The following is a 12,120-nucleotide window of genomic DNA, read 5'->3' as shown; positions in this document are numbered from 1 at the left end:
TTTCAATATGGCACGAAAAATATTTTCCCAATTTTAAAGTCAGATATGGGGCAACAGAATTCTCATCATTTCCTGGAGAGGATTTAAATTGGTCCAACCACTTTGGAAGACAGTTTGTCACTACCCATAAAGAACAACACAGGCATATCCTCCAACCTATCAATTCCAGAATTAGGGATGGAAACTAAAAACTAACTCTTGACACACGGACACCGAAAGATAAGTACAAAAATGTTGACAGTAGCATGTTTTCTCATAGAGGAACCCTCCCCCCAAAAAAGAATTGCAAATAGCACATACTGTATATCCATCAATACCGGAATGGATAATTCTGGTAGAGTCACACTATGGTGTGATACAGAAGTGAAAATGAAGTACAGACATAAGTATTAATCTGGATGAGTCTAAAAAAACAGAACGTTGTGTAAGCAGCATGTATTCGATTCATATGAAATTTTGGAAACAGCAAAATTAAACAGCATCGTGTCAAGAGATACTCATGGCTATAAAAAGATAAAGAAGCGTAAGTGAATGATTAACTGAAAATCCAGGATCCTGGCTACCTCCGCGAGGTGAGGGTGTATAATCTGTGAGAGACACACAGGCATTTCTAAAGCACTAGAAATGTTTTCTTTTTTAACATGGGTGGTAGTTACACTGATGTCTGTTTTACTACTTTCTTTAAACTGTATACGGATACTAGACACACTCCTTTATATGCATGACTTAATTCACAAAAAACAACATTTTAAAAATAACAGTACCGACCTCATGTTTCGTAAGAGTCTGCTTAAGTTTCAAGCCAGGTGAAACCAAGGGAATTTTTATTGCAAAATAAAGATACATGGGTTTCTAAAACAGCACTTACCCTGTGCAGCTTTTTCATCATTTCTAGGAGAGTTTTAATGTGATAGTTATTCTCCGTAGTTCCAGCCCAATAATTCAGCTGAGCAATGACGGCTGTTTTAAACATCTGCACCAGTCTGATGAAAGCAGCTTCTTGCAGAGATGCCCAATATTCCTCTGAGGGATACGAAGGTAAGTAACTGTCAGCATGTAATATTTCTTGGATTCTTAAAGGTAAAAAGTAGTCAGTATTTTCTGAAACTGGTGGAATATTTTCATATATATTGTAGTCATAAAGACACATTTGTAATAAATTTTTCAGTAAATACAATCGGAATTGAAAGTGTAGAATTTAATGTTCTCAAAAAAATGCCTTGACAGTAAGAGAGCCACAGATTGGATCTAATTCATTTGTTGGGGGGAAAAAAAAACTAGACAAAATTAATCAGTCACATTTTTTGCCCAGATGAAATAGCATACAGTATTAAAAACCAGATTAAGAACTATTTGTGATTACACGACTCTATTTTGCCCTCTTAGCACGAGTTTTTAACTCTTAAAAACCATCTTTCCGCATTGTATAAAAGAAAAATGCTTTAAACCAGCTTTTCATCGCTTACAATGTGACAAAACATATGAAAGAATGGACTTTCTTGGGCTGAATATGCTATTTGTGTCAAAAACCTCATTAGAATATAATCAAGCCCCTAGACCTAATTTCCAGTGTACTGGAAATACAGGGACAGGAGGAAACAATCAGACAAACCTAGATGTGAGACACTGAACAGGACTACTGACCCACGCTCTTTAAAAAAAAAAAAAGCCTGTACAATACTTTTCGGGACAAGTGCAGAAATCTGAATATGGCCTAGATGTGAGGTAATATTATGGAATCACGGCTAATCTTATTAGCTGTGGTAACCATGTTGAGGTAATACAAGATTCCATATCCTTAGGAGATGAATGCTGAATATTATGGGTAAAATGTCCTGATATCTCCAACTCACTTCCAAATAGTTCAGCATAAATAAAATGTAATCTGTACACACACGGCAACATGTTAACTGCTGTTGACTCTCAGGTAGAGAGCATCTGGGATTCACTGTACTAGTCTTTCAACGTCTGTGTATGAAGTTCTTCATAATGAAAAGTAGGGGGCAAAGGACCTCATGACCAAGCCACACAGGTATCATTACAAGAACGCTGAAAAGGGACTAGAACAGTCCATCTTGGATGAACACAGTAATTACTGCAGCATGTTAGAATATGCTAAGACTAGGAACTAACAACCATGAATGTGTTCACGATCACCTAAGTTTTGCCGTAACTTCACTAGGCACGTGTTTCCATTGAGAAGACAGTCATGTGTTTTCAAATGTAAACCATCCATCTTACCCAGGACCTCCGACGACTGGCCACGCATTTTATAAAGAGCCTCTGCAAAAGGAACCACCAGGCTCTCCCAGTTGTTACAGTCATGCATCACAGGACATTCTGGGAGAAGGAAGAAAACTCCTAAAGCTTCTTGATGTGGAGACTGAAATGGAAGATTTTTCAACAGAGTATCCCTGAGACATGTGGTTATCTGTAGTCAAAAAGGATCCAGGAAAAGACACTCAGAACACAGCAATTACTGTAATAAAATAAAGTGTGGAACCCGGAGTTTCAACCCACCATGAAATTGGAGCAATCACGTGGTCTCTCTAAAACCCATGTTCACAACCCATCTCATCTAGCTTCCCCAATACCTAGGTGTGTAAACGTGTGACAAGTAACCTCTCCGTCCAATTGTTGGGGTTCACGAAGGAGATCAAGAAGAAATCACATGTGCAAGATTATACTGGATGGACTCAGAACTAAAAGGCAGCCCTCCCAATCATGGTCCACATTCTTCCCTCCAGTTCCACTAGCACACCTCATTTTTTAAAGAGGATGTGTCAGAATCTCCCAAAGCAAAACAAAAATAAAAAACAAACAAAAACAACGAAAATCCGCATGGTTTCCTGTTACCTTCTCACAGAATCACCTGTCTCATCACAAACTCTCTCCACCAAACTCTAGTTTCTAGCCCTTCCAATCTTCTTAGTTTCCCCAATTCAGAATGCACGTGTTGAAGAAAAATTCAAATGGAATTCTGAATGTTTATGTGTTCTGTGGGCTCAGATAACGGTAATAATTTGCCTAAAAGCCCGTTAAGAAGATAATCTAGTGTTTACAGGGTTCTTATTATTTGTCTAAGTAATTCACATATATAAGTTCATTTATCCTTGTCGTTTCTCTGTAACATAGATGGTATTATTAACCCCGATTCATAAATGAGAACTCCGCACGTTAGGGAAATTAACCTGCTGAGGGTCACAGAGCTAAGTGAGAATCTCTCCTGATCTTTCTGACGCCAAAGCTCAAACTCAATCACTAAATTATGAGATACTAGCTAAATGATACCTCTACATCTACAAAATCTTACAATTATCTATTTTCACATCAAAACATCCTATTGGGCTCCCACCACGAGGTTCAGTCTTCAGAGTCATATGCACAACTGATGGTTGCTCGTGCCCGCCTCCTTCCTCTGGGCTCTTCACCATCCGCAACCCCGAACCTCCCAGCCCTTTAGAACCACTGTACCGCTCTCAAGCCAGTTATACTGTTTCACAGCTTGTGCCTTGGTGCACACCTTCCTGACTGCCTGGAATGTCCTTCCCCTGTAGGTACCTGGTAAACTCCCCTCCCCCTGGGCACCTTGTTTTGAGCACTCTAAACAGAGCTGACCGTTCACTGCCCAGGTAATGAATCAATTCATTCATCTAAAAATATTTATTAAACACCCAGTATGTTCTAAGCTGGGAACTAGGGAAGACAACTGACAGCTGCACATAGGTATCCGTCTCCTTCACTAAACCAGGAGCCTCTAAAGACAGGGGTCTCACCACAGTTCCCTACGCACAGCAGTATTCAAATATTTGCTGAATAAATGAAGGAAGGCCAAGTCTGTGAGTCCATGTCACAGAAATTGCAAAACAGAAACATTACAGGTCTTCTGATCCAACTGTCCCATCTGAACCACTGGGAGACTGCTCTGTGATTATGTCGCTTGCACTGTATATGATCCTGTTCTGGCACAGCTAAGGATAATTAGCCTTGGTGATGAACTGGTCCAACCTCTTCCCTTCACAGATGCAGACATGGCTTTCTATTCTTGGTGATCTTTCTACTAACTGCTGCAGAGTCCTGATAAAGGTGCATAATTAGGGATCCATTTTACATCAGACTCCTCATTGGGCAATGGTTCTGCCAAAGTTAACACAGTTAAATTTTCCATCTTCCCTTGAGAAAAGAGTGCACGAGAGAGAACCTGCAGCTAAGATACAGAATGCTGAGTGTGACAGACAGAGCAAGAGACCAGGTGAGGGAGGTGAGAGCAGGAAGAGAACAAGCACGAGACACAGAGAGGGAAAGAATAAGAGCCACAGAAGCAGAAGGAAAGACCAAATGGGGGGTGGGAGGAGCCAAGAGAAGTGAAGGAGGGGGAGAGAGCGTGCGCAAAAACGAGCCAGAGACCCAGAAAGAAACAGATTGAGAGAACAACATAGACAGTACCACCCCTAGATCAATCAGTACAGTAGAACAGGGAAATAAATTAATAAAAGCTACATTAGGAAAGGCTACCTTCATAAAGGAAGCATGCCTGAAGCATCCCCAAGAGGGAAGCCTAAAGATAGTAGTAACAGTGCTGAAACAAAGAAGCAACAATCCCAGAAAGAACAAGAATATTCTAGAACCTACAGAAAAGGAAGTGCAGACCAGGCAGTCCTTGGTGAGGGGGACATTCATATCAGAAAAAGTGTTTTCATTTCTATACTTATGTTTAAAATAACTGCAAATAAAATGTTGTTCTTATTCTAGTGTACCAGTCTCAACAAATATTTTTAATCATCGTCCTAAAGCCCTAAATTGAAAACATTCCCTCTAGGGGAGTGCCTGTACATACACGTGTATGTGTGTGTGGGCACTGATGAACTAGTTAGATTATTTGTAACCTAAGTGCCTCCTCTACCAGCTGTTTCACCCTAAGTGGGGAAACTCCTGAATGGCAGCTGAGTTTAACTTAATCTATATATGCCACAGGGTCTCAAAGAGTATCTGAAAACAAGATATTTCTTCTGAAATTTTGAGTTCTTATAAAAATGTTTCAGTGTATTTTCTTTTTCCAAGTAACAATCTGAAGAATACCACCGTGTTAGTAATCCAGTCCTTTTGGGTTAACTCCATAAAGGTGTCCCTTGCTGCATTTAAGTCCAAATGAACAGACATCGTTTCTGCAGCTATTCTGTGGAAGGAAGGTAAATGAAAAATGGATGAATAAGTAAATGAAAACGGACACTTCAAAATTAAATATTTTATTAGATTATTTATCCAGATGAAAAGTTTCTTCTCAAGCTTGCTTCATTTTAATAAAATTACTTTTTTCCCACCTTTTCAATAACTATAAAAATTTGACTGAATACAAACACAACTGAAAATATAGTTGACAAAATGTGATTATTTCTGAAATGTCAAAAAGTATCAAGGCCGCATTAACTATACGTACACTATCAGACTTTACATCAGATACTGTCTTATCTTAAATGAGTAATCAATAAGTATTTATTTTCCAGTACAAAAAAAAAATAGCCACAGGAAAAAGGTAAAGGTATTTCTTGTTTTCCAGTTACATGAACTACAAGCAGGGACCAAAAAAGGGGTTTCAGAGCAGTAAATTTTTAGTAATCAAAGAGAAAATTACTAATGAAATGTCTATCTTAACTCAAGAACTACGTTTATACTGGACTGAATATATTGTCTAAAATTAGACCCATTCTTTGTGAAATAATACATATATTTAGTGTCTGAAAACAGAAAAAGTTCTTTTAAATAAATATTATACCAATATTTAGGAAAAGAAGTACAAAGTCATTCTTTCATAATACTTAAAAATTCAAAGAAACCTTAGTATCTAGTAATAAGGAAGTAATCAAATAAATTAAGGTACACTCTTCCCATGGAATACATGCAACCACTAAAATGATGTTATGGGGAAATACTGAATAATATAAAAATGGAATAAAATGGAAAAATGGGCAAATGTATTAAGCGTGAAGAAATGTATAAAACAATATAATCCCCTTTTTTGTAAAACTACAGATTTGCATAAAAAATATTTATACAAACACTAGCTATTACGCTTAAGTGGTGAATTTTGGCTGATTTCCATTTTCTTTTTGTTTCATGTCTTTTTTTTGACATTTTCTACAGCAAGCATATATGTGCTTTTGTAGGGGAAAAAAAGGTAATTTTTAAAAAGAGATAAAGACACACATAATTATTTTACCCTCAAACCATTTTCTTTATCATCTATCACAGTTTCTTGAATTGAGACATAATGGACACATAACATTATATTAGTTTCAGGTGTGTACAACGTAATGCACTGATATATGTATAGCATATGCTGTGAAATGATCACAAGTCTAGTTAAAATTCATCACCACACACACTCACACATTTTTTTTCTTGTGATGAGAACTTGTAAGACCTATTCTCTCAGCAACTTTCAAACATACAATACAGTATTATTAACATAGTCACCATGCTATCGATACATAGTGTTTTCAACAGAATTTTAAATTTATTATATATATTACCTTTCCCTTAAAAAACTTCCAGCCAGACATGCAGGAGATGAAAATATCTCTCTGATTTCCCTATATTAGGAATAAGATGGTGGTTAAAACAAATCAGAATATGCCTCCTTGTAGCAGGAGACATGACAAATTGTCCTTCAAATTCCTCCCTCCATCTCCCAATTTATTTGCATATTGCCATGGGCATCTGAAAGTCTCATTTGCGAAATCTCAAAGTTTCAGAGGCAAACATGGGAAATAAAAAGATACGTACTCAGGGAAGCCAGAGGGGAAGGGGATAAGGCTTGACCTAGGATATTTTCTTGGACAAATAAAACACTCCCAACCCACCCAGCTTTCCAAGCCCTACTTATTTCTATTCCACTGGAGTAGAAACAAAAAAAAATTACCAGAAATGAAAGGTGGGGATGTATGTTCAGTTGTGTCATAGAAGTACTTGCACAAATAGCTCTTGACCATTTGTGCTCTGCACGATGCAGCTACTTGGTATAACTACTTTCCAGAATTAGGAAGCCATACCTAAAAATGTCTCTAAAAGGAAATGCCTGTATAAATGAGTATAGTTTGTACAGATGGTAGGAGTTCTACCATTGAGAGTAAGGTTGCCTAAGCTGTTCAGCTGTGAATAACAGCTCAACAAACAAGAGGCCCTAAAGTCAACGAGGGTTCAGAAACTGTAGACTCTATTTCCTGCGCAGTGTCACAATTAAACATATCAAAGGCCCAGAGAAGTCCTGCAGTAAAGAAAGACGCCCCCATGGAGCTTACATGCTAAATTGTATGTGTCAACTTGGCTAGGCCATGGTACCCAGAGATTTGATCAGACACCAATCTAGATGTCGCTATGAAGGTATTTTTTAGATGAGATTAACATTCAAATCAGAAGACTGTGAGAAAAGCAGATTACCCTCCATAATGTGGGTGGGCCTCATCCAATCAGTTGAAGGCCTTAAGAGAAAAAGTCTAAGGTCTCCAGAGGAAGAGGGAATTCTGCCTCCAGACTACCTTGGGACTCAAGCTGCAATATCAACTCTTCCCTGGGTCTCCAGCCTGCTGTCCTGCCTCAGAGATTTTGTACTTGCCATCTCCTACAATTGCATGAGTCAATTCCTTAAAATCTCTCCCCACCACCCTCAAACACACCCTATTGGTTCTGTTTCTCTGCAGATCTCTGACTAATGGACCACTAGCGGACCACAAAATCTCACATCTCTGTATCGTGCAGAACCAGTTGGGGAAACACTGCTTTAGAGAGGTATATGAGCAGACAGACACTTAGGGTGCACCTTTTTGTATTCTGCCACTGTTTAGTCCCCACATCAGCAATCCATCTCTTTACAGTGCCTTCATTCAAGGTAGGAATTCTCCTCCTCAGATTAACATAGGAATTCTGTAAACAAACAAAATAGTAAAATACAGTAACTTAGACACCACAGAAATAGGTATCCAACTCTTAGGCACGTTCTAGGGATAGAGAGTAATACTAAGCATGGATAACACAGCTCTGCAAAAATCATCAAGTAAGATTCTACCAAGGAACAATCAATCATTTATTTGTCTGGTTGCCAATTTCTTGTCCAAGGGTGCTTAGATCCAAAGTAAGTTTCTCTGATTGCCCCAACACTGAACACTTTGTACGGGTATGATCAGATTAGACTGAACATCGGACAGCTTTGAGTGGAGAGATCCTAAAGGACTGGGTACAGAAGTGGCAGGAACTCAGTTTGCCTTGGTGGAGTAGGATATGGAGGTTACAGACTGAGTATTCATAAGACTATAAACCTCGGGTCTTTTTTAGTACTGGCCGGCAAAGTCACTTCAGAACATCAACCTGCTGGTTCACTAGCACCCTGACCAAAATGCTCTTGGCAAGGAGCCCCCCGAAAGGTAAGCAGAGTCTAAGGAAATCACACGTATCTGACATACACTAAGGGCAAATCTGCTGACTTTTGTGAGTAAATACGTAGGTAGTTTAGACAATAAAGGATCGATAACGTCTAACCATTCCCCAAACTCAGCCTGGTAACCTGATGATTTTGGAATTCACCACATCTAGATTCTAGAACCTTCTGTGTTGCTTAAAATACCAAGTTATAAAACTTCTAGAGATCTATTTTTACCTCTTTTTCCACCCAAAGCAAAATGCTTTGATCTCCTCCAGCAATCATTATTAACTCCTTTTCTGAGGTATGGCTTTCTGAAAGGGATTTACAAAAAATAAGAGTTTAGAAACTCATCTGATACAAATATACACACTCGGCCTAAATAATTTCAGATTCTTCTTAAACTGAGTCCTTTTACCTTTCTGACAGACAAAGACTCAGTACATTTCCTACCGATAAAGCAGAAATACATATCTACTTCAGAGTAAAGTCTAGTTAGCAAACATAGATGGTTCGCAAGGTCGGCAACATGCTATCAGTTTAATACACATAATTAACATAAATGCTTATATATACAACACAGTCAAACAAATACTTGATTAGTTAACTGTTCCCTGGTTTAATTCAGCGCCTCTTACTAAAAACCCTATTTATTATTCTACAACTCAAGATTTAATCAACGACTACTGGCTGTGAAGGATGTTAAGTACTTCAAAAGCCTATGCAAGTGGTTATAAGAAATCAGATATAATACTTGATCTGCTTAAGGAAGTAACCCGACTGTTCATTTCCCCAGAAGAACTGAGAGAATTCTGGTACTTCCGGTCACCACTAAGCTTTCAGAAACAAGTGACCCAAGGGCTCCGAGGCACTTCTACAGTGGAACGTCTCAGAGCGAAGGCTCTAGAGTTACACAGGGCACAGTTCACGTGTCCAGCCACAACCCTTCCCGGGCTAACCTTCCGCCCTCCGAGTCTCTGCACCCTCCAGCAGAAGACAACTGAGAGGACACATCTCCTGGAACTGTTTAAGGGCCGGTGAGCTAGGCACAGTTTACACTGCCTGGCATATGTCAGCTGCTCATCATTCTGAGGGTTTTATACGATTATGAGTCAATTTAATCAGGTAAGAAGAACAATCACTATGGAATTAATAGGTCCCTTGAAAACTGGAATCAGAGGCTGCATAGGCCTCTGAACCCATACAGTCTATTTTATGTTGTATCGTTTTAAATCCACATTAATCTTAACCTGAAGGGCTAAGAGAAAACTAATGGTTATTTCGACTTGATAAATTAGATTGGCTGTGTTACGCTGGTTACAAGTAAACGAATGAAAGCAATGTTTAGAAAACCTCCCTTCACAGTCAGACACTTCTTTTCTTGCCCACATTACACACTTAGAACAATCAGTTTCTCAACCAAGGTATTCGTGCCGAATCCTGTGCTCCTCAAGAACTTACCAAATGTGAGTTCTTCCTTTGATGACAATTTCATGGGACACGGTATCAGCTGATTATGTGTTCCACCGTTCCCCAGTTGTCCTTCTTTTCCAGAACCAAAAGAAAAGACCTTCCCCAAATCAGAAACATAGGCAAGTGTGTGCTGCCTATTAAACGAAAACACATATGGTCCGTTCTCAATTATCCACAATGATTAGAGTATGCAGCAATCCGGTAAACTGAAGAAATTACGCTACTCGGTCAGGGAAACAGCTAACCGACTTCCAGTGGATGACATCAGCCACCTAGAAACTAAGAAACCACTCATGTGTGGCTGAGATGATTTTGGAACCCCTAAGCGTGCTGAAGGCCACGAGGCTGCACCCTGGCAAATGACGTTCCCTTCGTCAGAACAAGCACCACCTCTTGCCTTCTACTCCTTCTTTAGGTCCTGGCTTGAGTCCCCACCTTCTGGAAGCCATCTCTGAGTCCCTCCCCTCCCCATCCTAGAAGATAGCATTAGGTGATCCTCCCCGAGCTCCCGCTCTATTTCCCAAAGACCTTTATCATGCTGATGTTCTTACTGATTTGCCTGATGGCCTCTCCTACTATACAGATGTATAAGGAAAGAATCTGGCCTTACTCCGAGGTCTGGCTTTTGTCCTCACTTCCTGGGAGGTAATGTCTAAACCCTTAGAATTTTCCAAGTGATAGGAGTGTCTCTGTTATTCATGGTAGGCCCGCCCCTAAGACCACACCTAATAGTTTATCCAGGTGGCTCATGGAAGCCCCTCCAGCTGTATGTAAGCCCAACCTCTCGATACACAGAGGCTGGAGGCTGAGTTCAACTACATGGGCAAGAATTCAATCAATCATGACTAAGCAATGAAACCCCAATAACAACCCTGGACTTGGGTGAGCGTCCCTGGTTGGCAATATTCTTCAGTCATGTATCAGGCTGGGAGGAGGTAACACGGCCCATGGCTCCAAGGGGAGTGGACACCAGAAGCTCCTCATTTGGACCCCTTCTAGACTCTGTCTTATGCATCTCTTCCTTTGACTGGTTCTAACTTGTATCCTCCTCTTGTAATAAAAGTGACCATCAGTGTAGTAGCTTTCAGTGAGTCTTGTGTCTTTCCAGTGAATTCTCCTGTGTTAGCAGGGGTACTGCCTGGTTTGCAGTAAGACATTTCTAAGGTGAGGACTCCTTCCGTAACACATGCTACTCGGAGGAATGTATGTTACGAAAAATCCAAAGTGGTGACGATGTTCCTTTGGTCGATGCAGAGATGGAGTGATGATATCAATGGATAAACCTTTCTAACTCATGTTTGTTCATTTTTTTCCAAATAAATAACTTTTTTTTTTAAGATAAAAGTGCATTCGAACAGTTACAAAGGTATTTCACTAAAGGACCAACAGAAAGTAAATATATTTACACATTAAAAAAAATCAATGAAAGTAAATATCTATAGTAAAATATTTATTATGATTGTCTAATAATGTAAAATTAAGCATCTTCACCTATCTGAAAATGTCTGATACCTTTATTTCAATCAAAGAAACTCGATGGACATTTTATTAAACTACCTATCTAAATTTACTGTGCACATCTTACCAATTTTCATTGACACTTTACAACTCACCTTCCACATGCTATCTGGGTCACTCTATTCCCCACGAGTCCAGTTACCAAACAGGGTCTTAACTCATTCTGTGTTGAATTGTGACCGAGTTGCCCATACTTTCCAGCACCAAAAGTAAACACCAGCCCACCCTAAAGAAAGGGAACTTCATATCAGATTCTAGAGAAATATGACACAGAAGTAAACACTCACTGATGCAAAGCCGTCAGTGAAAAATCAATAAAATCACCATCAAAGCAAAGCCCCCCAGTGATCAGGACAGTCCTGCGTGTGGGCAGTGGTGACCTTTCTTCCCTGGGAAACGCCAGCTGCCCACATCTCCAGGTTCTAGTGCTTTCTCCACTACCAAGTGCTCTCCTGGAATTACAGTCAGAGAGACAAGGGTAACGCACCTTTGTTAGCAGGGCAGTGTGAGAGCCACCACAAGCGAGAAATTCAACTTTCTGATTGTCCAGCATTTCAATAAGGCAAGGAGAATCTTTATCTAGGCAAGGGAAAGAAGAGTTCAAGTGACCCAAAGGAAATGGTGAATTTCACACTAGAGTTCCACCTACTGATAAAATACCCAGACCACTTCCTCTAGGCCCATCACAACAGCTCCTAACACACTGACAAGAAAGG

General features: G+C 39.6%; 1 protein-coding gene across 2 annotated transcripts in view; it reads right to left on the bottom strand.

Annotated features, from left to right (window-relative positions):
• HERC5 (HECT and RLD domain containing E3 ubiquitin protein ligase 5) overlaps positions 1 to 12,120 on the bottom strand; it is a 40,895-nt gene that overhangs the window by 21,465 nt on the left and 7,310 nt on the right. The window contains exons 5-13 of one of the 2 annotated variants that reach the window (XM_060011978.1): positions 11,892 to 11,983; positions 11,500 to 11,630; positions 9,875 to 10,020; positions 8,651 to 8,727; positions 7,817 to 7,920; positions 6,531 to 6,590; positions 5,080 to 5,176; positions 2,242 to 2,431; positions 869 to 1,023 (exon numbers count right to left, since the gene is read on the bottom strand). In XM_060011978.1, coding sequence (XP_059867961.1) covers positions 869 to 1,023; positions 2,242 to 2,431; positions 5,080 to 5,176; positions 6,531 to 6,590; positions 7,817 to 7,920; positions 8,651 to 8,727; positions 9,875 to 10,020; positions 11,500 to 11,630; positions 11,892 to 11,983 — 1,052 coding nt within the window. The remainder of the gene's footprint in view (positions 1 to 868; positions 1,024 to 2,241; positions 2,432 to 5,079; positions 5,177 to 6,530; positions 6,591 to 7,816; positions 7,921 to 8,650; positions 8,728 to 9,874; positions 10,021 to 11,499; positions 11,631 to 11,891; positions 11,984 to 12,120) is intronic. The other variant, XM_060011979.1, reaches the window with a different exon arrangement.

Source organism: Delphinus delphis, chromosome 5 (genome assembly GCF_949987515.2).
Source record: "Delphinus delphis chromosome 5, mDelDel1.2, whole genome shotgun sequence".
NCBI classification, from domain to species: domain Eukaryota; kingdom Metazoa; phylum Chordata; class Mammalia; order Artiodactyla; family Delphinidae; genus Delphinus; species Delphinus delphis.
The sequence above is the reverse complement of the archived record's forward strand: the minus strand, read 5'-3'. Positions and strand labels throughout refer to the sequence as shown.